Source organism: Oncorhynchus mykiss, chromosome 9, assembly GCF_057628025.1.
Source record: "Oncorhynchus mykiss isolate SJ-2025 chromosome 9, ASM5762802v1, whole genome shotgun sequence".
Classification (NCBI taxonomy): domain Eukaryota; kingdom Metazoa; phylum Chordata; class Actinopteri; order Salmoniformes; family Salmonidae; genus Oncorhynchus; species Oncorhynchus mykiss.
The window spans coordinates 30,419,050-30,440,396 of NC_143030.1; the positions used below are offsets into that span (position 1 = coordinate 30,419,050).

At 43.9% G+C, this 21,347-nt stretch overlaps 2 protein-coding genes across 10 annotated transcripts in view; both read right to left on the reverse strand.

Moving 5' to 3' along the window:
- LOC110531850 (mitogen-activated protein kinase kinase kinase kinase 2) overlaps nt 1-11,592 on the reverse strand; it is a 20,201-nt gene extending 8,609 nt beyond the window's left edge. For 2 of the 4 annotated variants that reach the window (XM_021615308.3, XM_021615306.3), the window contains exons 1-13: nt 10,905-11,592; nt 7,647-7,704; nt 5,678-5,768; nt 4,755-4,819; nt 4,597-4,652; nt 2,889-2,936; nt 2,710-2,752; nt 2,434-2,506; nt 2,034-2,165; nt 1,469-1,531; nt 1,171-1,252; nt 738-848; nt 527-605 (exon numbers count right to left, since the gene is read on the reverse strand). In XM_021615308.3, the coding sequence (XP_021470983.1) occupies nt 527-605; nt 738-848; nt 1,171-1,252; nt 1,469-1,531; nt 2,034-2,165; nt 2,434-2,506; nt 2,710-2,752; nt 2,889-2,936; nt 4,597-4,652; nt 4,755-4,819; nt 5,678-5,768; nt 7,647-7,704; nt 10,905-11,000 (997 nt within the window). In that variant the 5' untranslated portion in view covers nt 11,001-11,592. The remainder of the gene's footprint in view (nt 1-526; nt 606-737; nt 849-1,170; nt 1,253-1,468; nt 1,532-2,033; nt 2,166-2,433; nt 2,507-2,709; nt 2,753-2,888; nt 2,937-4,596; nt 4,653-4,754; nt 4,820-5,677; nt 5,769-7,646; nt 7,705-10,904) is intronic. The other 2 variants (XM_090183946.1, XM_036987721.2) reach the window with 1 other exon arrangement.
- LOC110531851 (menin) lies at nt 11,433-21,156 on the reverse strand. Of its 6 annotated transcripts, XM_090183947.1 has the most exons (11): nt 20,195-21,124; nt 19,860-20,056; nt 17,265-17,785; nt 16,806-17,014; nt 16,452-16,580; nt 15,930-15,970; nt 15,668-15,755; nt 15,341-15,477; nt 14,187-14,319; nt 13,825-13,989; nt 11,433-13,063 (listed from the first exon to the last, which is right to left on the reverse strand). In XM_090183947.1, exons 3-11 carry the CDS (start codon nt 17,698-17,700, stop codon nt 12,551-12,553), a joined length of 1,851 nt encoding a protein of 616 aa, XP_090040073.1. In that variant the 5' UTR covers nt 17,701-17,785; nt 19,860-20,056; nt 20,195-21,124; the 3' UTR covers nt 11,433-12,550. The 6 variants fall into 6 exon arrangements, with proteins under 6 accessions (XP_090040073.1, XP_021470985.1, XP_090040075.1 ...); XM_021615310.3 differs by having other exon boundaries at nt 19,860-21,156; XM_090183949.1 differs by lacking the exon at nt 20,195-21,124 and having other exon boundaries at nt 17,265-17,765; nt 19,860-19,975.
- Between the last annotated feature and the right edge of the window lie 191 nt (nt 21,157-21,347).

Sequence of the window (21,347 nt, forward strand, 5' to 3'; positions counted from 1 at the left end):
GGCAGAAAGGGGACATGGCATGTGCGTGTGCGGACAGTGCCACCTCTATGCGTCCCTCTGTGTTGGGTGACCGTGTGACTTGGTGACTTCATCTCCCCCTTCAAGTCTCAATGGGCGTCTTGTAACAGGAGTCAGGACCCCAAGAGTCGTGTGTTGCGTGCTGCTCTGCTCTCCTACCTCGTCCCCAATTCCATACATTAAGCTAGCGAGGGTGATGTTGACCTCAACTCTCCAAGTACGTGCAATACACAAGGATAGACGCACGCACACACACACACACGCACGCACACACACACACACACACCCTCTCTAACTATAGATGAGTGTCCACTTGAATTATCGTGGACGGATGTACAGTCAAAGCCCATGTACAGTGTTCAGGGAAGAAGACCCTCATTGATGTTGATTTTGATGGTTTAGCAAATAGAACTTCGATAACCCTTTTCACAAATTGTAGTGATGATGTCATGCGTGGGCTGATGATGATGCTTCAGTGTCATAATTGTGTAGGGATTTGAAGACTCACACTGCTGTTCAGACAGAGTCCTCTCCACAGGCAGGTGTTTTCCTGCAGACTGGATCTTATCAGGAGCAGCTTCTACATTCTGCAGACAAACACGCACACGCACACACACACACACACATAATAAATCACACTAGGAACAAGCAATGTTCCTGAGAGTTCTGGGTGATGGCCATGCATGTGCGTCTGTCTGTCTATTGTCACCTATCCTCACCTCCATGTCGTTATCATCCATGCCGTGTGTGGAGTGGAGGTCCGGGTTGTTGGCCATGTCCAGCAGCTCAATGATCAGGTTACGAGTCAGTAGCTGGGTCACAAACGGATGCTGGGGATACGACAACAGATTTTTTTATATTTTTTATGTAAAAGCTCTACATCAATAAATAACTTCATCATTAATTTCCTTGATCTCTCACAGCTCCCGAGGCCCTGTTAGGGGTCCCTATTAGCTATAGACATGAATACAGGATCGCTATGCTTTTAGCACCTCAGTCAGAGGCTCTAGTCCAGAGGCTCTGTCTATAATGACGGTGAATGTTGATCGCCATCCAGGGGCTTTTCATTAATGTTTCCTCCGCTGGTTTATAGAGAGAGAGAGAGAGAGAGAGGGGAAAGCAACGTGCTCTCAGCGGTGTACCGAAGTGTACCTGCAGTAAAGTCTCGGACGACGGTCTCTTCCTGGGGTTCTTAATGAGGGACATCTTCACAAAGCTCTGGAACCCCGCAGACCTGCAGAGAGAGGAGGGAGGGAGGGAGATGAGACAGCAACAACAAAAAAAATGCATATAACCATGTTGAGAAATATGGAGAATATCAATGCTGCATTCAAAGAACAGTCTCGTGTCAGGAGGATGCTTTCGGAGAAGAGGTATTTCACATACAGTATGATGCATGGTGAGGTGGCTGAATTGTTCAGGGAATGTGGTGTGCTCATGTCCATCTCACCACTTGGTCTTGTCCTTGAGCCTGGGTGGCTGGAAGCTGCTTTTCGACATTAACATCAAGGCTCTGGAACATAGTTTTAATAGTTTGAAACGTTAACACGGTGGAAAGCCTAGCCTTCTTCATAGATCTGTTTATTGTGTGCCTTGGCCAGCTCCTTTGTCCTTCGCTGACATGTCTGCCATAACGACAGACACTCCAGAGGCGGTTTCCAAAAGCACAAACAGATCTGCTCCCAGGCTTGAGATTTTTGTTGTTGTCGTCACCTACAAAGCTATGATACCATTTGGATTCAGAGGTATGTGGATAGCCCGCGAAATGCAACAGAGCACAAATATATATATATCCATCATCATTTATTTTTCAGTGGAATTATTGTGGATTTAGAGGAGTGAATGAAAAGGGGATGGAAACGATTTATTGTTGATGTTAAAGGCTAAAGTCTAGAGGGGACTGGTACGGAATCTGCCTGTCTCTGTCTGTGTCTGGATCTCTGCCTTTCTGTGCCTGGATCTCTGCCTCCGTCTCAGTTTGTGTCTGTAACTCTGTCCTTTGTCTCAGAGCTCACCTCATAGGGTGGAGGTCAAACATGGGCGGCTGGAGCTCTGCCAGCTCGATGGCCGTGATGCCCACCGCCCAGATGTCACACAGATGGTTGTACCCGCCCTTTTTCTCCACTGCTGCCACCTCCGGTGCCATCCTGGCATGGGTACATAAACACCAGTCAGGTGAAATGGGAGATTGGGGGTTATGAATTATGATGTGGTTATAATGCATTATAGGACTTGTCATAAGGACATACGACCACCTTATAAAGTGTCTCATAGCCATCCTGAAAGAACATATCCAAAGAAGGAAACGTATGACTACTGTAAGACGTATCAGTGTCAGCATAAATAAGCACTGAAGTATATCGTTTTCAATGAGTCATAACGTTGAAGGTCGTGGTTTGAGCCCAGTTATCTTACCAGTAGGGAGTTCCTATAAAAGACTTCCTCTTGGCTACAGAAGCACTGATCTCTGCAGCAACTCCAAAATCGGCTGCGTGGAAACAGAGATGACAGTTTGGTGGCAGGGGGAGACAGAATGCAGGATCCAATATGTCTTGTGAGTGGTTTATTTTTACCACGCTAGTTAACCTCAAAGTTATCGCAGACAATGTATATGAGTGAGTGAGGGAGTGAGTGAGTGAGTGAGTGAGTGAGTGAGTGTGATTGATGGTATAAGAATAGATGTTCACTGACCCAGTTTGACATCTCCTCGTTCTGTGATAAGGATATTTGCTCCCTATAGACAGATGGACAGACACACACACACACACACACACACACACACACACACACACACACAAAGATATGAGCTCACAAAGATTCCGATCCGAGCCATTCACTGACAATAACATACCGGTATGTCAAAATGATACCTTTATGTCTCTATGCATTTTGCTTGTTTCGTGCAGGTGGTACAAGCCCTGTTGAAAACCAAAAACACAGAAACAGTTTGACAAATCTCTCAATCTCATCCTCAGTTCACCACACAAGCCCATAGAGCCAGACACAACACAACAGTGTGCAACAAACACAAAGTGTTGACACGAATAAGGGAGGTAATGTTATGTTGCTGTGCTGTGTGTATGGTGTCACGAAACATGCTGCATTGCTTTCCTGTGGTTAGAAACACATGATTATACCAGTGGCGTGTATTGAAGGATTCCAAAGAGAAGCCAGCCTTCCCCAAAGAATAGACAAAGAAAGATAAAAATATATATATTTTTTTTCTCTCTCTGTTTCATCCTTTTTCTTCAATTCGCAGGAGGTTGAATGTATCTCACTGGAGAAAACAACAGAGCGAGCGAAACAGCGCCCCTCTGTCTCTGGATCTGTAAGCCATCTTACAGATGATACCGTCTGGTCAAAAAGAGTATGACATTGATGCCGCTCGTCGCATTGAATGTAAGGGAAGCCAGCGAGGATTCAGTTCAGCATTGAGCTGAACTGAGAGAGCTCAACTGTGAATGGTCCTGGAGCACCAAAAACAAAGTGTCAAGTTAAATAAAGATTAAAAATGTTTTTATAAATTAAATTAAAAGAGTCCAGTGGATTTTGCTTCACACAACTCACAAGCCAAGCGTCATTTACAGACACAACTTAAATTGTTGCATCCCGTAGTGTTGTTGTCCTCTGGTGGCTAGCTAAAATCATCCCTTTCCTAAATTAATGATGGACTAGCCAATGATTAATCCAGAGATTCTGATCCAACCATAAATTCATATTGTGCCCCTGGCCTGAGAGGATGGAAGTTCAATATGTAGCTAGATGCAGTAGGCTAATGTTAACTAGCTGGTCTGGCGCATCGTTGTCCATGAAAAGAAGTCAGGATAGCGATCATGCATTTTAGCCAGGTAGCCTAGGACAACAACATTTTTTAAAGTGTGTACTGTATGACAGAGTCATGAAAGAAAGGAGGATGACATTGGCATTTCTGGGCGAGTCAACATGTTTTTGTCTACTTGCAAGCTCGCGCATACACACACACAGAAATCAGAACCATCGACAACCACATCCTATTTAGTTTACGTTGATTGGACTAAATTGTTTTTTGGTATCTTTTAGTTGTAATTACTAGACTAAGCATAGGTGATTTGATGATGTCGAAGTTGAAATGGTGCTGGAAAAGTGGAGGCAGCTCCTGTTTTCTTTGTAACTTGCGGTAACACTCTGTGGTTCTAAATGAAGAGTTGTTTAGTGGTCAGAAAATGTTGGAAACATTAACTTGCTTGACCATGCAGTAGTAGGTCATGTAACTGTTTGTTTGTGGACTTCACCGGACAGATGTTGCTCTCTGGTTTAATGATGAAACCAAGGTGTGGTTGAATTTATTCTGCCACTGTGTCTTCTTATTGTCTCGGCCTTTATATCACGGTAAAAAGGGATATGAACCACCAGCTTATAGAACAAACAACGCAATTATCACAACACATAGGTTGTAATATGTATTTTTTGTTGTTGTCCTGGCTTGGCTTCCGCAGTGATTCTATCCACACACTGCTACTGGATTATACTGTGACCGTCTGTCCCAGTTAGGAAAGTGACAGAGCTCATCACTTATAGTACATCCCTGGGCTGACTAACCTGGAGGGTTTCTCTGCAGATGTAGGCTATCTGCTTCTCCTTTAAGGGCCCAGTCACTGTGGAAATACCAGTAGAGACCTTAGATTAATGGCCACACAAGAGAGGAAGGAAAATACATGGCTATAAGGTAAGGTCAGTTCAGTTGTGGCAATACATACCGTGGTAAATGTCTTGTAACGACCCCCCTCCACAGTACTCCATACATATCCACAATTTAGTGTTTCTGCAAAAAAATGGGAGATACACACTTTGATTACCAGTCGGGAATGCATTTTTGTTGACTTTCCAGACAACAAAAAAATTATAACATGGATTTTTGTAAAAATTACTATGAACTTCGTTGGAGAGGAGAACTGAGTAGGGACTGTTTTGCCATCCAAACAAATCGCAATGTTATCTGACCTTGAAATGTTACAGAGTTAACATTCAGACGTTCCAAAAGGACTAAGATAAAAAGGTAAAAACCTTCAGCAAAATAATTTGAGACTTAGCAACAGTGTGGGTGTATGCACGCACACACGCACGCACGCATGCACGCACACACACACACACACACACACACACACACGCATACGTTTAATTCTGTGTGTATGCATGCGCTTGTTAGTGACCGTATTCTATCAACAACCGGGCTTTTTGTGTGTATAACGTTCATTTTGAGAGCCACAATTTCTGTAGTGTGGGAGAGAATGCTGCATTCTAAGTCCTAGAAGTGGGCGTTTGAGGTAAGAGCGTTCCCGAGTGGCACAATGAGTGAGTAGCGCAGCGGTCTAAGGCACTGATTCGCAGTGCTAGGAGGCGCCACTACAGACCCTGGTTCGATTACGGGCGATATCACAACCGGCCGTGATCTGGAGTCCCATAGGGCGGCGCACAATTGGCCCAGTGTCGTCCGGGTTAGGGGAGGGTTTGGCCGGGGTAGGCCGTCATTGTAAAATAAGAATTTGTTCTAAACTGACTTGCCTAGTTAAATAAAAAGAGTGGAATTCAACACATCCAAGAACACTCACAATCCAAGGAATTCCACAGATGGACGTGGAACTCTCATGAAGTGTAAAATTAGACAAGCCTAAACATGTACCTGTGATAGCTGCCGAAATAGGCCACAATGTTCTTGTGCTTGCATTCCTTCATCATAGTGATCTCCTGCTGGATGGATGTGATGTCATCACCTGAACAGGGAGCATGCAGGTCACATGACCAAACTAAGACACAGATATACAGTGAGGGGAAAAAGTATTTGATCCCCTGCTGATTTTGTATGTTTGCCCACGGACAAAGAAATGATCAGTCTATAATTTTAATGGTAGGTTTATTTGAACAGTGAGAGACAGAATAACAACAACAAAAATCCAGAAAAACGCATGTAAGAAATGTTAGAAATTGATTTGCATTTTAATGAGGGAAATAAGTATTTGACCCCCTCTCAATCAGAAAGATTTCTAGCTCCCAGGTGTCTTTTATACAGGTAACGAGCTGAGATTAGGAGCACACTCTTAAAGGGAGTGCTCCTAATCTCAGTTTGTTACCTGTATAAAAGACACCTGTCCACAGAAGCAATCAATAAATCAGATTCCAAACTCTCCACCATGACCAAGACCAAAGAGCTCTCCAGGGATGTCAGGGACAAGATTGTAGACCTACACAAGGCTGGAATGGGCTACAAGATCATCGCCAAGCAGCTTGGTGAGAAGGTGACAACAGTTAGAGTGATTATTCGCAAATGGAAGAAACACAAAAGAACAGTCAATCTCCCTCTGCCTGGGGCTCCATGCAAGATCTCACCTCATGGAGTTGCAATGATCATGAGAACGGTGAGGAATCAGCCCAGAACTACACGGGAGGATCTTGTCAATGATCTCAAGGCAGCTGGGACCATAGTCACCAAGAAATAAATTGGTAACCCACTACGCCGTGAAGGACTGAAATCCTGCAGCGCCCGCAAGGACCCCCTGCTCAAGAAAGCACATATACATGCCCGTCTGAAGTTTGCCAATGAACATCTGAATGATTCAGAGGACAACTGGGTGAAAGTGTTGTGGTCAGATGAGACCAAAATGGAGCTCTTTGGCATCAACTCAACTCGCCGTGTTTGGAGGAGGAGGAATGCTGCCTATGACCCCAAGAACACCATCCCCACCGTAAAACATGGAGGTGGAAACATTATGCTTTGGGGCTGTTTTTCTGTTAAGGGGACAGGACAAATTCACCGCATCAAAAGGGACGATGGACGGGGCCATGTACCGTCAAGTCTTGGATGAGAACCTCCTTCCCTCAGCCAGGGCATTGAAAATTGGTCGTGGATGGGTATTCCAGCATGACAATGACCCAAAACACACGGCCAAGGCAACAAACGAGTGGCTCAAGAAGAAGCACATTAAGGTCCTGGAGTGGCCGAGCCAGTCTCCAGACCTTAATCCCATAGAAAATCAGTGGAGGGAGCTGAAGGTTCGAGTTGCCAAACGTCAGCCTCGAAACCTTAATGACTTGGAGAAGATCTGCAAAGAGGATTGGAACAAAATCCCTCCAGAGATGTGTGCAAACCTGGTGGCCAACTACAAGAAACGTCTGACCTCTGTGATTGCCAACAAGGGTTTTGCCACCAAGTACTAAGTCATGTTTTGCAGAGGGGTCAAATACTTATTACCCTCATTAAAATGGAAATCAATTTCTAACATTTTTGACATACGTTTTTCTGGATTATTTTGTTGTTATTCTGTCTCTCACTGTTCAAATAAACCTACCATTAAAATTATAGACGGATAATTTCTTTGTCAGTGGGCAAACGTACAAAATCAGCAGGGGATCAAATACTTTTCCCCCTCACTGTAGGCCATTTCCTGACATCTCAACACCAATACTGATACTAGTACTAGAACTACTAGCTACTTCTACTACTAGCCTACTGCTGCTAGTAGTAGTAGTTAACTGTGTCACACACACAATAGATTGTCTCCAAAGACTTAAGAATGTACTACACAAAGCATACAGGAAGGCAAAACATGCAAGAAATAACCCATAATACAGGTCTGACAAGACTGGTCACATACCAGGATCCAGTTTGACTATTTTGATGGCTGCCATTGCCGAACTCTTGATGTTGCGAGCCTGAAAGAAAGGGTGAACTGTGAGTGATTCATACTGTGAACTGAATACAGGGAATACAGACTACAGAATGACATGTCCATGGATTAGTCAGCAGTACATAGGCCTACAACACTAGACACCTACATCCGGGAGAGTGAAACACTAAACCATCAGCAAGCAGTTTCCTCGAAGCAATTGCATCAAATTGCTGACAGCTCATCGCAATCGTTCTATTTACAACAGTCAATTAGTTGTTTACAACCATTTCATTTTTCTCTCACAATTTCTAACTCTAAATACAATTTCTTAGTATTGGAAATGGAAAACATAACAGCTAATGCAATTAAATCACAAAATATCTAGATCTATATAGTTATGATAGTCCTATTTGTGAAATTCAAGTGAAAAGCCATTTTTTGGGGGGCCAAAATGCAATTTTCTCTGTAACTCATTCCTAAATGCATTTTCATCTCAGTTTGGAGATCTGCCACATTCCTCCCATCACTATAGGAAGCCCCGGGCATCCATTCAAAACCCAAACCCCCTAGTCAGCCATCTTGAAGATAAAATAAACAATATTAGACCCTGGTCTGGCCGGGCTGGTCGCATGCTGCCTCTGACCTTCAGCTTCACCTTGTAGAAATGCAACAGCAGGAGACAGAGACAGGGGCTGCTGGGGACACTGTAGTAGTGAGAGGTATTTCCTACACAGTCCCGGGTTGTATCTGAAATGACACCCTATAGTGCACTACTTGTGACCAGGGCCCGCATCAAAAGTGGTGCACTGTATAGGGAATAGTGTGCCACTTCAGACGCAGACCCAGAGCTTTAAGTGTCATGCTCAGTGACATGGTCTATGTCAGGGGCGTAAGAGAGAACAAGGGGAAAAGTCCCTGGCTTTGAATCCAGAGGATGTTGTTTACAATGTCCATCCGACGTTCGTCCGTCATTTCCTCTCGTTTTATCCTTTAAAAACATGGATTGCTCCTATTCTTTCTGACAGGTCAAACATTGAAGTGACGTCAGGTCGTAAAGGCCCTTAACTCTATGCCCGACAAATATAGAATCAACCAATGGTCTATCAGATTGCCTGTAGACAAAACCTGAAGCTTGGCTACACCGACTTCCTGTTTTTTTCCTGTTATAACAGAGCACTTCCTGTGACTAAAGTGACAGTAATGTCTCTTTAAGGTTCGCCAAAGGCAGCATGAAATAACAGTGTGTTGTGGGATAGAGTTCACAGACAATGGTAATGAAAATAAAACTTCATCACTTTGATCATAGTTCCAAAAGTAGTTATTTCTCAGGGCTTGATGATTGAAATTCCACACAATAAAAACAGACAGCTTTTTCCCTGCTTTTCCATACGATCATTCGGAAGTATGTTGCACTAAACTGGCCTCAAGACATTATTGATATTCAGTGAGAGACAGATCCGCACAACTGCAACAACAGCACAAATGGAAATGTGTGTGTGTGTGTGTGATGTAACTTGCAATAACAAATGACCAACAGCCCACAGTGTGTCAGTGTTGACTGGGCATTGCAGTGCTGCTGCTGGTTTGTGAAACATATTTCTGTTCTGTGGGTTTCCCCTACCATCGAACCTCAGGTAATCTCAGTCAGGTCACAGGTCACAAGTTTATAACCATGAATGCACATACTGTACGTATGACTCCTCAACCTGTCTTTGGCATAGTTTCACTAGACTACAAGACAAAAATAACTACTCACTCGTAAAAGCAACCTCCCACTGAGGTCTTTGAGATGAATATCAGGGCTACTTTTGAGGCATGAAATCCATGCTTTCTTGTTTGACAAAGGCTTCATTCTTTATTTACGTAGCTGCAACAGGTCACACACTTGAGAGCAGAACCCTCAGCTGAGTAGCTGAACAGTTTCCTGGATCTTGTGAACAATGGTCATCTAATGAATGTCCACAGAGTCAGAGAGCCCACGAGGTCACATGGCCAGTGGTTTGACCCCTGACCTCCACGGAGCTCCAGTACGGCTGGAGAAACAGAACAGTGGAGGAGAGGAGGAGAACAGCGAGGTAGTGGGAGGTGATAATAGGCCATTGTCTATGGGACAGTAGCAGTTTCTCCATTCACAGCAGGCAGGCAGGCAGGCATAGCCCGGGCAGTGACATGGCGCTAAGGCATGGCAGGGGTTGTACAACATTACATAACGTCAAGACTGAGTGAAACAGAGGACATGTCTAGGGGACATTTTGAATTATTCATATTCATAAAGCATTAGCCCAAAAGTTAACAATTGTGCTTGCAGTAAATGTTGCCTGTTGTACCTGTTTTACTTTTGTAGTCTATTGGATACCAAATGTTTCTGGCAGGGGAGGAGAGGCACATAGCAATTTGAGTCTGTTGCTCTTGCAGGATGCATGTATTTTACATTCAGGGTGGGATCACAGGATGTTTTTTTATCCTGCAGCTCACATCACGAAGTCAAAATAGACGAGACTGACTGAAAAAGACCTTATCGATAGTCAAGATACATAAAACATAAATGCTGATAAATGTCGCAGTGCCCTTCAGACTAGATTTCTTATAACATCCCCTGGTCTTAAAAAGATGATCTATGAAGTCAGTTATTCTACCTTCATGAAAAAAAACCAGCACAAAATGAGAGTATATTACAGAGAGCTTTATAGTATTGCTGAGAGAGCTAATAAAAAGTTAGAATGAAATGCCTTGAGCCTTGATAAATGTTCCTGTAGTGGCCTTGGTCGTTATGGATGTTGAACTAATTGACCAGCCCGGATGCTATCCCAGCCTGATTACGAATACTGAACAGCAGAAGATAAACTACCTACCAGTAGTTTATGGACATTAACCATAGGCACTAAAGGCATCATTACGATGAGGGCTCATTGACTATCCCCGCATTATTCTCACATAGCAGTCAGTCACACTTGCAGGGGCGCCCACCCAACCTTTTACCAGTTATTGGTTACCTGCATACACATGATTTGTTGAATGGTCATACGTAAAGTTTAACATAGATTATGTTAAGAGCGTTAACGTATGGTGGCTGTGCTTCTATCCACTTTTGAATGTTTAGAGTCTGTCAACCTAAAATTAAATAAAATGTCCCATTGTGGAATACAGGAACGTTGGTTTAACGGTTTAATGACTTGGCATGTCAATTAAAACGCATACATACGCATACGTGCGAACTGATATTTCCCCCCACTCACGACTCACCTTGAACACATCTCCGTACGTGCCACTCCCAATACGACGAATTAACTCGTAATCATTCAACGGGTCCAAAAACGAGACTCCAATAGTAGTATCCATGCCTGCAGACAGAACTGCGTCTGGTCACTCACGCACGTTGATATCCACTCATGACAACAATACATACAGCGAATCAACAACTGGACGCGCGGTATAGTTGCAGTAATCCCAGGGGTGCTGTCTCGATGAAATACTATTACACCACGACTCTTCTGACCAAGCAAATATAACTGATAGCCTGACAGTATGGGTATTGATTACGTCGCCAGACACCACAGATACCCTTCTTCAGAGTCATTCATGTTACCCGAGGCGAGCCCGCCAGATCATGCAAAGTCAAGTGATCTCAATTCTCAAGTCGACTATAGGCGCATGTCGGAATTTTCCTGGTCATTAGAGCAGACGAGCAGAGGACGCACACTGTACATCTATGAATAGCCCATTATGACACGTGCAACAGTATTCCCATTATATTCAAAACAGAAAAGGGCATCATATTTGAAATTATTTTATTACCTGCAAATAAAACCAATGATCAAGCAAAATACTACTGTATGTAGCTGGGGAAACTACAGCAATACCCTTCAAACAGTGCATGGTCTTTCTGGTCACTTTCTAATCACGAGGTTGCCTATTGCAGCTCTGGCTAGTCTCAAAACTAAAAAAAGCCACCTAAATATGAAATAAAAAAGGCGGTGTATAAGGCAACCAATAGCTAGCATGTAAGAGACAACAGAGCAGGGTTGGACATTGTCACACAGTAATAGTCCGAATCACTTCCAGGGATTTCAGTGAATTTATCATCATCTAAACGCCCATTACTTTGGCTTTACAATAACTTCCACACAAGTCAATCAGAACTCAACAGTTGATGTGTGCCACTGCTCAGTTGATCCTCACAAAGTGACAGCATTTTTTTTTTATTGTATGATACACAATCATTATTGAATCACAAGATTAAAAAGGAGCAACTTGGTCAACATATGTTCAAACTTGATTAAAGTGACTACCTCCACTCTTAAACACACAAGTCATGTGCTTACCGACCCTCGTATGGCCTTATTGGTAGGGCCCGGACGATGCCAGCATCACAATATTTTTCCATGGCAAAAATGAAAACACAAACCATACAAAACCTGCTGTACGTACAATATTGTACACTATAGCTCGGAAAATAAACAAATGTGACTCTGGATGCCTACAACTTAATGATTTATGTTTCTGACATTTGTTTCCTTGCCACAATACTAACGAGTATCATGATACTGGTATCGTCCCGGCCCTACTTATTGGGACTTATGATATGATTGCTAAAATAACCTTTGGATGAAAAAGGAAAGTAAATCGCATAATGCTCAGCAGATTGAAGCAAGTTGATGCGGCAGTCTTTTTGGTGCTGCCTCGCCTCTCACAGTCACAGCACAACGGAAATGTCCCACAGACAGCCTCTCCTCGTTTCTCTCCCAATGAAGAGAAAGTCTAGCCTGGTCCCAGATCTGTGTGTGCTGTATAGTCAACTCTTATGATAAATGACCAGAAGTGTTGGCTTTACAACACAACCAGACTTGGGAACCATGCTAGAGGAATGTTCTACAGACAGAGTCCTCCTTCTACAGAGATTTACGCTGGCGCTTCATAAAGGACATGGTGTAGTCACCCGACGGAGTGCTCTTCTGCCTCTTCATCTGCACCTGTGACTGGGCGGTGAGCTGGAGCTTGATGGCGCTGGCGTTGACCTTGGGTGCAGACAGCAGCTCCTTCATGCCCTTCATCTTCTTGCTCCGGAAGGCCACCAGGGGACTCCCACTGGGGGAGGGCAGCTGCTTGAGAGGAGAGGGCACCGGGCTGGATGACTTGGCCTTGCCTTCGGGGTCTCCAGCGCAGAGCCCTGAAGAGCGACGCCGCGCCCCACCCTCTCCACCTACTTTCTTAGCCTGGTTGGGTTGGGTTGGTGGTGGGACAGGGGTGGTGGGGGTGGATTGTGTTGGAGGGGAAGCTTGGTCTTCCAGTCTGGACTCACGCCTCGGGCCACGTCTCCGGCCTTCGCGAGGGTCTTCACTGGATTGGTCATCGTCGTCCTGGGGCTCAGGCTCTTTGGTGATGATGGACACCCTCTGACGGATCTGTGGATGATGTCCATACATTATATATATATACACACACAAAAGTATGTGGACACCCCTTCAAATGAGTGGATTTCGCTCTTTCAGCCACACCAGTTGCTGACAAGTATATAAAATAGGGCACACAGCCATGCAATCTCCATAGACAAACATTGGCAGTAGAATGGCCTTACTGAAGAGCTCAGAGACTGTCTACGTGGCACTGTCATAGGATGCCACCTTTCCAACAAGCCAGTTTGTCATATTTCTGCCCTGCTAGAGCTGCCCCGGTCAACTGTAAGTGCTGTTATTGTGAAGTGGAAACGTCTAGGAGCAACAACGGCTCAGCTGCGAAGTGGTAGGCCACACAAGCTCATAGAACGGGACCAAGTGCTGAAGCACGTAGAGCGTACAAATCGTCTGTACTTGGTTGCAACACTCACTATAGAGTTCCAAACGGCATCTGGAAGCAACGTCAGCACAATAATCAACTCCATGATTTTGGAATGAGATGTTTGACGAGCTGGTGTCCACATACTTTTGGTCACGTCGTGTAATTTACATTGAACCCAATGTGAGGCAACATAATTAAAAGGCAAGAGGAAAAAAAAAAAAAAGGGATAATAATAACATTGTTTCAAAGGCATGTACCACTACCATGTACAGCCAACGTTTGTGGAAAGACCAAGTTAGATTGATTGTATTATGAGTGGAACACTAGATCTCTTTAAAGTAAATGGGGAAGGGTTTCGGATTTAAAATCCAGGTTTGTGTTATTTTACCTGTGGGTCAAAGCGACTGAGGGACTGGACCAGGTAGGTGGCCCAGCCAACATGAAGGACAGGGGTGGGGCTTCCCTCCTCCCACTTACAGATGCCGTCATAGAAACGCAACAGGTGGGCAAAGCATTCTGGGTCCTGGAGGGCAGAGGCCTGTATGGGCTGGTCCTGAGGGGGGTGGGTGGGGGGAAAGTGTGTTATGGAGAAGAAAAAGGAAACCCTCAGAGAATAGCTTGAGAGGCAGTAACTGTAATATGAAATATGATAGCCTCATTCTTTGACTTGAGATTAAAATGAGAAGGGGAAACATTCTATTCCATTCTCATGTAAATTTCCAATGGTGCCTTGGTGGCGAGAGTCATTACCTTCTCTCCTCCCTCGCTCCCTTCTCCGCTCTCGGCGGCTGCAGCCGTCTCCTTCAGCAGGGTGGGGATGACGTCGTTGGCAATGTCGAAAAACTCCTTGTAGATCTCTTCGTCCTCGCGGAAGTAGTTGTAGCTGAGAGACAGGTGAGAAATCACACCTTGTTCTAAACACACATTGAAAACTGGCAATTCATGATCATCACCAATACAATTGTTCTGTTATTTGTTTTCCACATAAGCAGGACAAGGGGTATTAAAGGGTGTGTGCACTTATAAACACTGTTCTAGCCCGTCTTTTTGGCGGGAAATCAAAAACAGTATTGCAAATACTCAAAAACGTAACGTTTTGTGTATGTTTGTAGATCACACTCCATGTTCCTTTTTGTCGTGACAGCGAACAGATGGAGCCGAGATTAAAGAACAATAGGTGAAACAGGAAAGGAAAGGCAGAGGGGGAAAGGGAAGGCGAAAGAGGAGGGACGGAATGCACTGACTGCTACACTGCTCTGGGCGTGCCAGTCTCACACATGCTAGAGAAGACAGAGAAGGGAGGGAATCAGCCCCTCGGATGTTCCCTGTGATCCGGTCGGTCAGACCTCTATGTTTCCTGTGATTGGATCGTTTTTAGTTAGACAAAATTCTACCCCTGGAACACGTGCATGCATTAGGATCACTGAAATCATAAGAAAAAGAGAAGTGTTTCAACCTATATAACAAGTTATATAACGCCATAGAAAATGGAAAAACTGCCATGCAAAACCTCACAATTTCAGACAACTTGTTCCAGATTTGAGACGACAAACTAACTAACACCATAAAGTACTGAGGAAGTATTCAATAACATTACCGCTAGGGATCTGCTGCCCTCTGCTGTCAGAAAGGTGAAACAGCAGCTGGTGTAAATCGTCAATGCGTACCTCAGCCAGAGATGGTCAACGGGCTTTGTCTCAGCATCCATGCAGATTTCAATATAACTTATCATACCATATAAGGCATTATCATAACCACCTAACAAGGATTTTTAAATGAATGATGCTAAAGGTTATTTCTGTGGGTCAAACACACTTATTGCAATAAGAAAGACAGTTGACACAGAGCAGTAGTGTGTAAGATGCATAGAGAAGGTAGCCAGGCTAGCTGCTCCAGTAACGTACTCCTGCATGACCTGTGCAGCCTCGGCCCAGGCCCCCAAGGCCTCCCGGACCTCCCTGTGTCTGTAGTGGTAGCCGGCCAGGTACATGAAGGGGTAGATGTGCTCGTTGTTGTAGTACTTCTTAGCAGAGTTCACAGCCTAGAAACAAAATAAACACACTTTAAGCAAACATATTCACAATGATGACATAAGTTAAGGAGTAAAAGCCATTAAAAAAAAAAGAAGCAATTATTTAACAAAGTTAATGAAATAACCTGTATTTTAAGATCATGACATTTTGACAAAGTTTTTTTTTTACAAGAATATGTACAGCTCTCCACACACTCACTTTAAGGTGGATGGCGTGGGGGCTCTCTTTGCCAGGGATGGGCTCCTGGTCCTCCAAGTCTGCCAGGGTGCCCATGGCCATGGGGTATCTGTGGAACAGCAAGGGAAAAGAGCTCCAGATGGTTGATTTGACAGGATAAGAACCTGTTCACCACAGAAAAGAATAATTCATTTGGAAAGAACCATGAGACATTTTCACCGCAACAATTAAAAAAACTTAGCGTTTTTCCAGATACTTTTTGGTACATTTCAAAAAGTATCACCTTTCCAGGTCTCCTCGCTCGTACAGCAGCCATAGAAGCCTCTGTGCACGAAAAAGATCAGAGAGAGAGATGGAGAGAGATCAGAAAGAGGACATCACACAGAAGCACTGATCACAGTAAATATAAACTACAGTTCGGGCATGCTTGATGTCTTGGACTTTGATGATGCCGACAGGTGCAACTCTCCCCTTACAATATCAGGAAGTCCTATTCATTATATCACACGTGCTTGTGCAGGGATTCCCTAACATTTTTGCGTCAGGGACCCATTGGGCTCCCGAGTGGCGCAGTGGTCTAAGGCACTGCATCTTAGCGCTAGAGGCGTCACTACAGACACCCTGGTTCGAATCCAGGTTGTATCACAACTGGCCGTGATTGGGAGTCCCATAGGCATTTATGTTCAAAACAAATATTAATTTAGTAGATATATATATTTTGAGATCTGGCCATGGACCCCCTGACCCCACTTTGGGAACCCCTGTGCTAGTGCACATCTATTGTTAATATTGGTGGTGGTCTGACCTGCTGAAGTTGTAGCATCTCGGAGCTGTCAGTGTGCAGGTCCAGAGAGGGGTTGATGGCACACACCATGAAGGCCACCTCCATGTTCCTGTTACACTTCATATAGGAGCCCTTTAAGTACAGCCAGCTCTGGGGAAGGGGGGAGAGATGGGGGTTAGGGTTGAGAGGTGTTGTGTTTTACTCTGTGATTACAAATGCAAGGTGAGAGGAGAGTGTGTGTGTGTGTGTGTGTGTGTGTGTGTGTAGAACAGCTGTTATATGTAGTTGATATGTAGCTATATTAAAAAAGGTATGTGAGAGTGCATGTTATTATAATGTTTCTGCGGGGGACGGAAGTATCGTTATCTTACTTACCCTCTCACCGACACCGGCAGCAACTGTCTGCCCCCTCCGGTCCTCGTTGCCCTTTCCGTGCCAGGTGACCTCTGCAGTCTCCTCTCCGTTCTTGCCAAAGATGACCCAGGCGTGGTCCTCGGACAGGGCCAGGTGCACGTCCCGCAGCCCCAGCACCTGGCATGCTGCCACCACCGCAAACGCCACCCCCGAGCTGTCCAGCTTTGTGCCTGTTGAAAATGACAAAAAAATATGATAGATTATTTGTAGCTTTACCCCTCTTTCAGACAACTGACTGGTGTGAGGATGGACACACTGCAATGACACAGAAACATGTTTGTCCAAGAAATATAGCTACTGGGCCACAAATGCAATATAGCTAATCATCCAACATAGGAGACTGTATCAATATTATAGATCATATTCAATTAATGTAGTGGTACCCCCATATAACCCGTCCCTGCATCCAATGACCCCTACCAGTGATGAGACTGAAGAGGGACTGGATGTGGGCGCGGTCCTTAAAGTAGGAGCGGCTCAGGCTGTTCCAGATGACATCAGATACTTTCTTCACCAGTTCCCTGCTGGACCCGCCAGCAGGCCTGCGGTACTGGGACAGATCCACAGCGCCCCGGATCTGGGCTGCGAAGCGCTCGTGCAGGGCCGATAGCATCCCTAACTCCACTGTAGGAAAGCAGGAGTTTGGGCAGTCTAGCTCCAGCGGCTCAAAGCACACCCCCGGGACGTTAATTGGTATGACCCGGTTGACAGCCAGGAAGTGTTCTGCAAAGCCCAGGACCAATGAGAGAAGGGCTAGGTCCGGTTCAGATTTACGGAGCTCCGCTTCAAACAGGGCAACCACGCCACCAATCCCCTTCAGGGGAAAGTGCTTCTTCTGGGCTGAGTGTAGCCCCATGTTGACCCCTCTCCTCTGCCACAGCTCAGTCACTCACTTGGCCAGTGTGTCTTCTCTACTCACAGCTGTAGTGATGTCATAGGGGCTGGATGAGAGCAATGTGGAAATCAGTACCAGCACACACCTTAAAATCACTTGAGCTGTATTTTTCCTTAAGATTCAAATGTGGGTTTTTTTCACTATGGAGAAAATAGAATAGACTAGGTTGCCTTAGTGGGCGTGACATTTATCCACTTACCCATTCATTATGCAAAATGTGTTTAAAAATTGTAAACTAATACGGGGAACAAATATTGATATCTGATACAAAACTGGGTTAAGTTAAGAACAAGGTTTTCAATTAATAACAAATCCAGATTATTCTAGCTAACTAACTTCTCAAAGCGCTAGTAGTGCATTCATATTTCTACGGCCTGGAGCATGCGCACAAGTTAGATACAAGAGGCATACTTGCCGAGCATGTTTAGCGACATGGTTCTGCGCAAGCTTCAGGTGACACCAGCGGTTTGAAAAGTTTGTAAATATACTTCCCTGGTGATATATTGTCTCACATTACTACCACCAAAAGGACCAACCGCACAGACAACCGGTGAAGTACATTAAAATATAATTGTATTCAACATTCTGGCTAGTAGAGGTCGCGAGAGTAAACCTTCCTGATTCAAACGCTCATTCTTGCGCCTTAAGAGGCTGCGCAGGTATCACTTGGTTATCACTACGACAACGGCTTCCAGGAACAACAATATTTACATCTTAGTTATTCATAAAATGAATTAAATATGTTACACTGGTCACTTTAATTATGTTTAAATACTTTTCTAGTCCACCCTATTCAACTATTGCTGTGCATATTATTCTGACCACGTCCTTCAGATAACGATACTAACGTTATATATTCTATCCACACACGGTCCATCATGTCTCTACATCCAATCACACAGACAGATGTGTATTGTTAGCAATTGCTGAACTGTTGGAGCAAGGAACACACGCAATAACATTTGCTAGACATGTGTATGAGACCAATAAAATGTCATTTGATTTCTGCCTTGGCGTAGACTTAATGCAACTCAACGTCGGGTTTCCAGGCAACTAACTACAGTAGCTAGGTAGGTTAGATAGTTTACTGAAACTGAACGGTTACAACCCACACAGGACCGGAAAATTAAATACATGTAACGTTAGCTAGCTTATTATTAAGATTAATTTCTGGTCAACACCAAACGTGCAGGTGGAGGCAATACATTGAAGCTAAAACCGGCAGCTACAAATATGCAAATATACTATGCAATATGGCTAGCAAGCTATGCTAGCAGTAATCATGCCAACATGAAAAACACAACTTGTGTATTTTAATCTACATAAACATTACCAAACTCATAGCCCGCTCATTAAAATGTACAAATAAACCTTATACGCACCAGTTTGTTGAAAGCTGCACCCACATGTTTGTGCTTTGCCGCGCAGTGCTATGACTGTGTTAGTCTGTTCAAATCGGTCAGAACTCGAAGATTTGGCGCGCTTGCTTAATCTTACATTGTGAGTCGCGCTCAATGCAATATTAGTTCAGAGTATCCGTAGATCTACGAAGCTGCACGCTCAGTTTGAACTAACCCCCTTGTTTATGTGTTAGTGCTATCAAAGATTATGGATATACTGACAAGATACGTCTCTCTCCGCCCTAACAATGGAGTCGTTGTCCACGGCACGGCGGGCTGTCTAGTTCCCACGTATCCTTTTTTGGATTGGTGGACACATCTCATTATTGTAATCCTTTTTGAATATTCGAAAAGGGTTGACGATGTCAACCGCCTGTATTATATTCAATGGAGAGAGAATAGTCTTTTTTTATTTAAAAAAAAACTTGTGAGTAATGTTTACTGTAAATGTGTATTGTTTATTTCACCTTTGTTTATCTATTTCACTTGCTTTGGCAATGTAAACATCTGTTTCCCATGCCAATAAAGCCCCATACATTGAAATTGAGTTGAGTTGAGTTGAGTTGCTTTGCTTCTAGCCTCATGTCATGAATACCCATAGCAATCTCCGACAAAAAGTGTTTTTTCTCAAAGTTGCCGTAATGTCACATGTCCTACCTATCAGTACACTACAAACAAACCAAGTATAATTACATTTCTATTCAATCAAATAAATCTCACCTAGGAAGTAAGCCATTCATTTTTGTTGTTGTTGACCAAAGTCGACTCTTCTTGGCCTCCATACAAAAACTCCTTGCTTGGTGTGCGAAACAACGAAAATACGCCACCTGTTGGATGGAGACAGATGCTCCGCCGAGTTGGGTCTCTTCCTCTCTGGTGCTGTCCAGAATATGTCCCATAGAGCATGATAGAGGCATCTAGTTGCCAAAAAAAATGCCGTTTTACCATGGGAGCACCATTTATGTTTTATTAACCTTTATTTAACTAGGCAAGTCAGTTAAGAACAAATTATTATTTACAATGAAGGCCTAGGAGTGGTTACGACAGATTTTTACCTTGTCAGCTTGGGGATTCAATCTCGCAATTTTTGGTTACTGGCCCAAAACTCTAACCACGAGGCTACCTGCCACCATTGAGGGCTTCCACCATTTTAAAGTAATCAACTGGGTGGGATTTCCTATGGGTTATAGCCTCTATAGAGTGCCACGGTTGAGATGTCAAATCCTAGCGGTCAAAACAGGGAAATGTTTTAAATCATTTTTCAACAATTAATTTTTCCCATAGGGCATGTTAGAAACTGGATTTTATGCTGTGTTTCGTGCAGGCTGACTCTGGGGTGACGTTTTGATAAACATGTAAATCTCTCTTGGACAAGGTGATTTATCAATATAAATCGGCTCTATTTACCCTTGATGTGAAAATACTAATTAGCATCAAAGTAGACATGCAAAACCACAAATCCCTGCACTTCATCTCTAACAGAAGCCTTCGCTGACAGGTATTGTGTCAATTTAAAACTTGCACAAGACAGTTCACAGAATTGAAAGAAATGTATACAATTGATTACTACATTTAGCTAACAGATAATTCATCCAGGGATTCTTACCTTTGCCTCGATTCGGCAGTCTTGTAGTTCTTTATGATAGGCTAATTAGCGTTTCATTTTAGGGGGTAAATACAGGCTAATATATTGATAAGTCACCTTGCCTTAAAGAGATTTACACGTTATCAAAACGTCACGCCAGGGTAAGCCTACATGAAACACAGCCCTTATTTTAAGTGTTTCTAAAGTCCCCTATTGGAAAAATGAATGGTGGAAAAACAATTGAAACCATTTACCTGTTTGACCGCTCGGTATTATGACTCATACTGTGGTACTCTATGAAGCTGTCATAACGGCACAGATATAAAGACGAGTCCTATATCTAGCTCTATGCGACGTCCCTAACCTTAACCCTTACCATTTCACATTTCAACTTCAATGGAGGGGGGTAGGGACGTCCCAAGGATCCCAGATAGCAAATACATTGAATTGTATCGAACTTCCTTATCGACTGAACATATGCATTTATGGAGATGTAGTTCAACATTGCACCATTGTTGCCAAAACATCATAATAAGGTTCACCGGGAGTTCTGCAGAGATGGTTGTCCTTCTGGAAGGTTCTACCACCTCCACAGAGGAACTCTGGAGCTCTGTCCAGAGTTT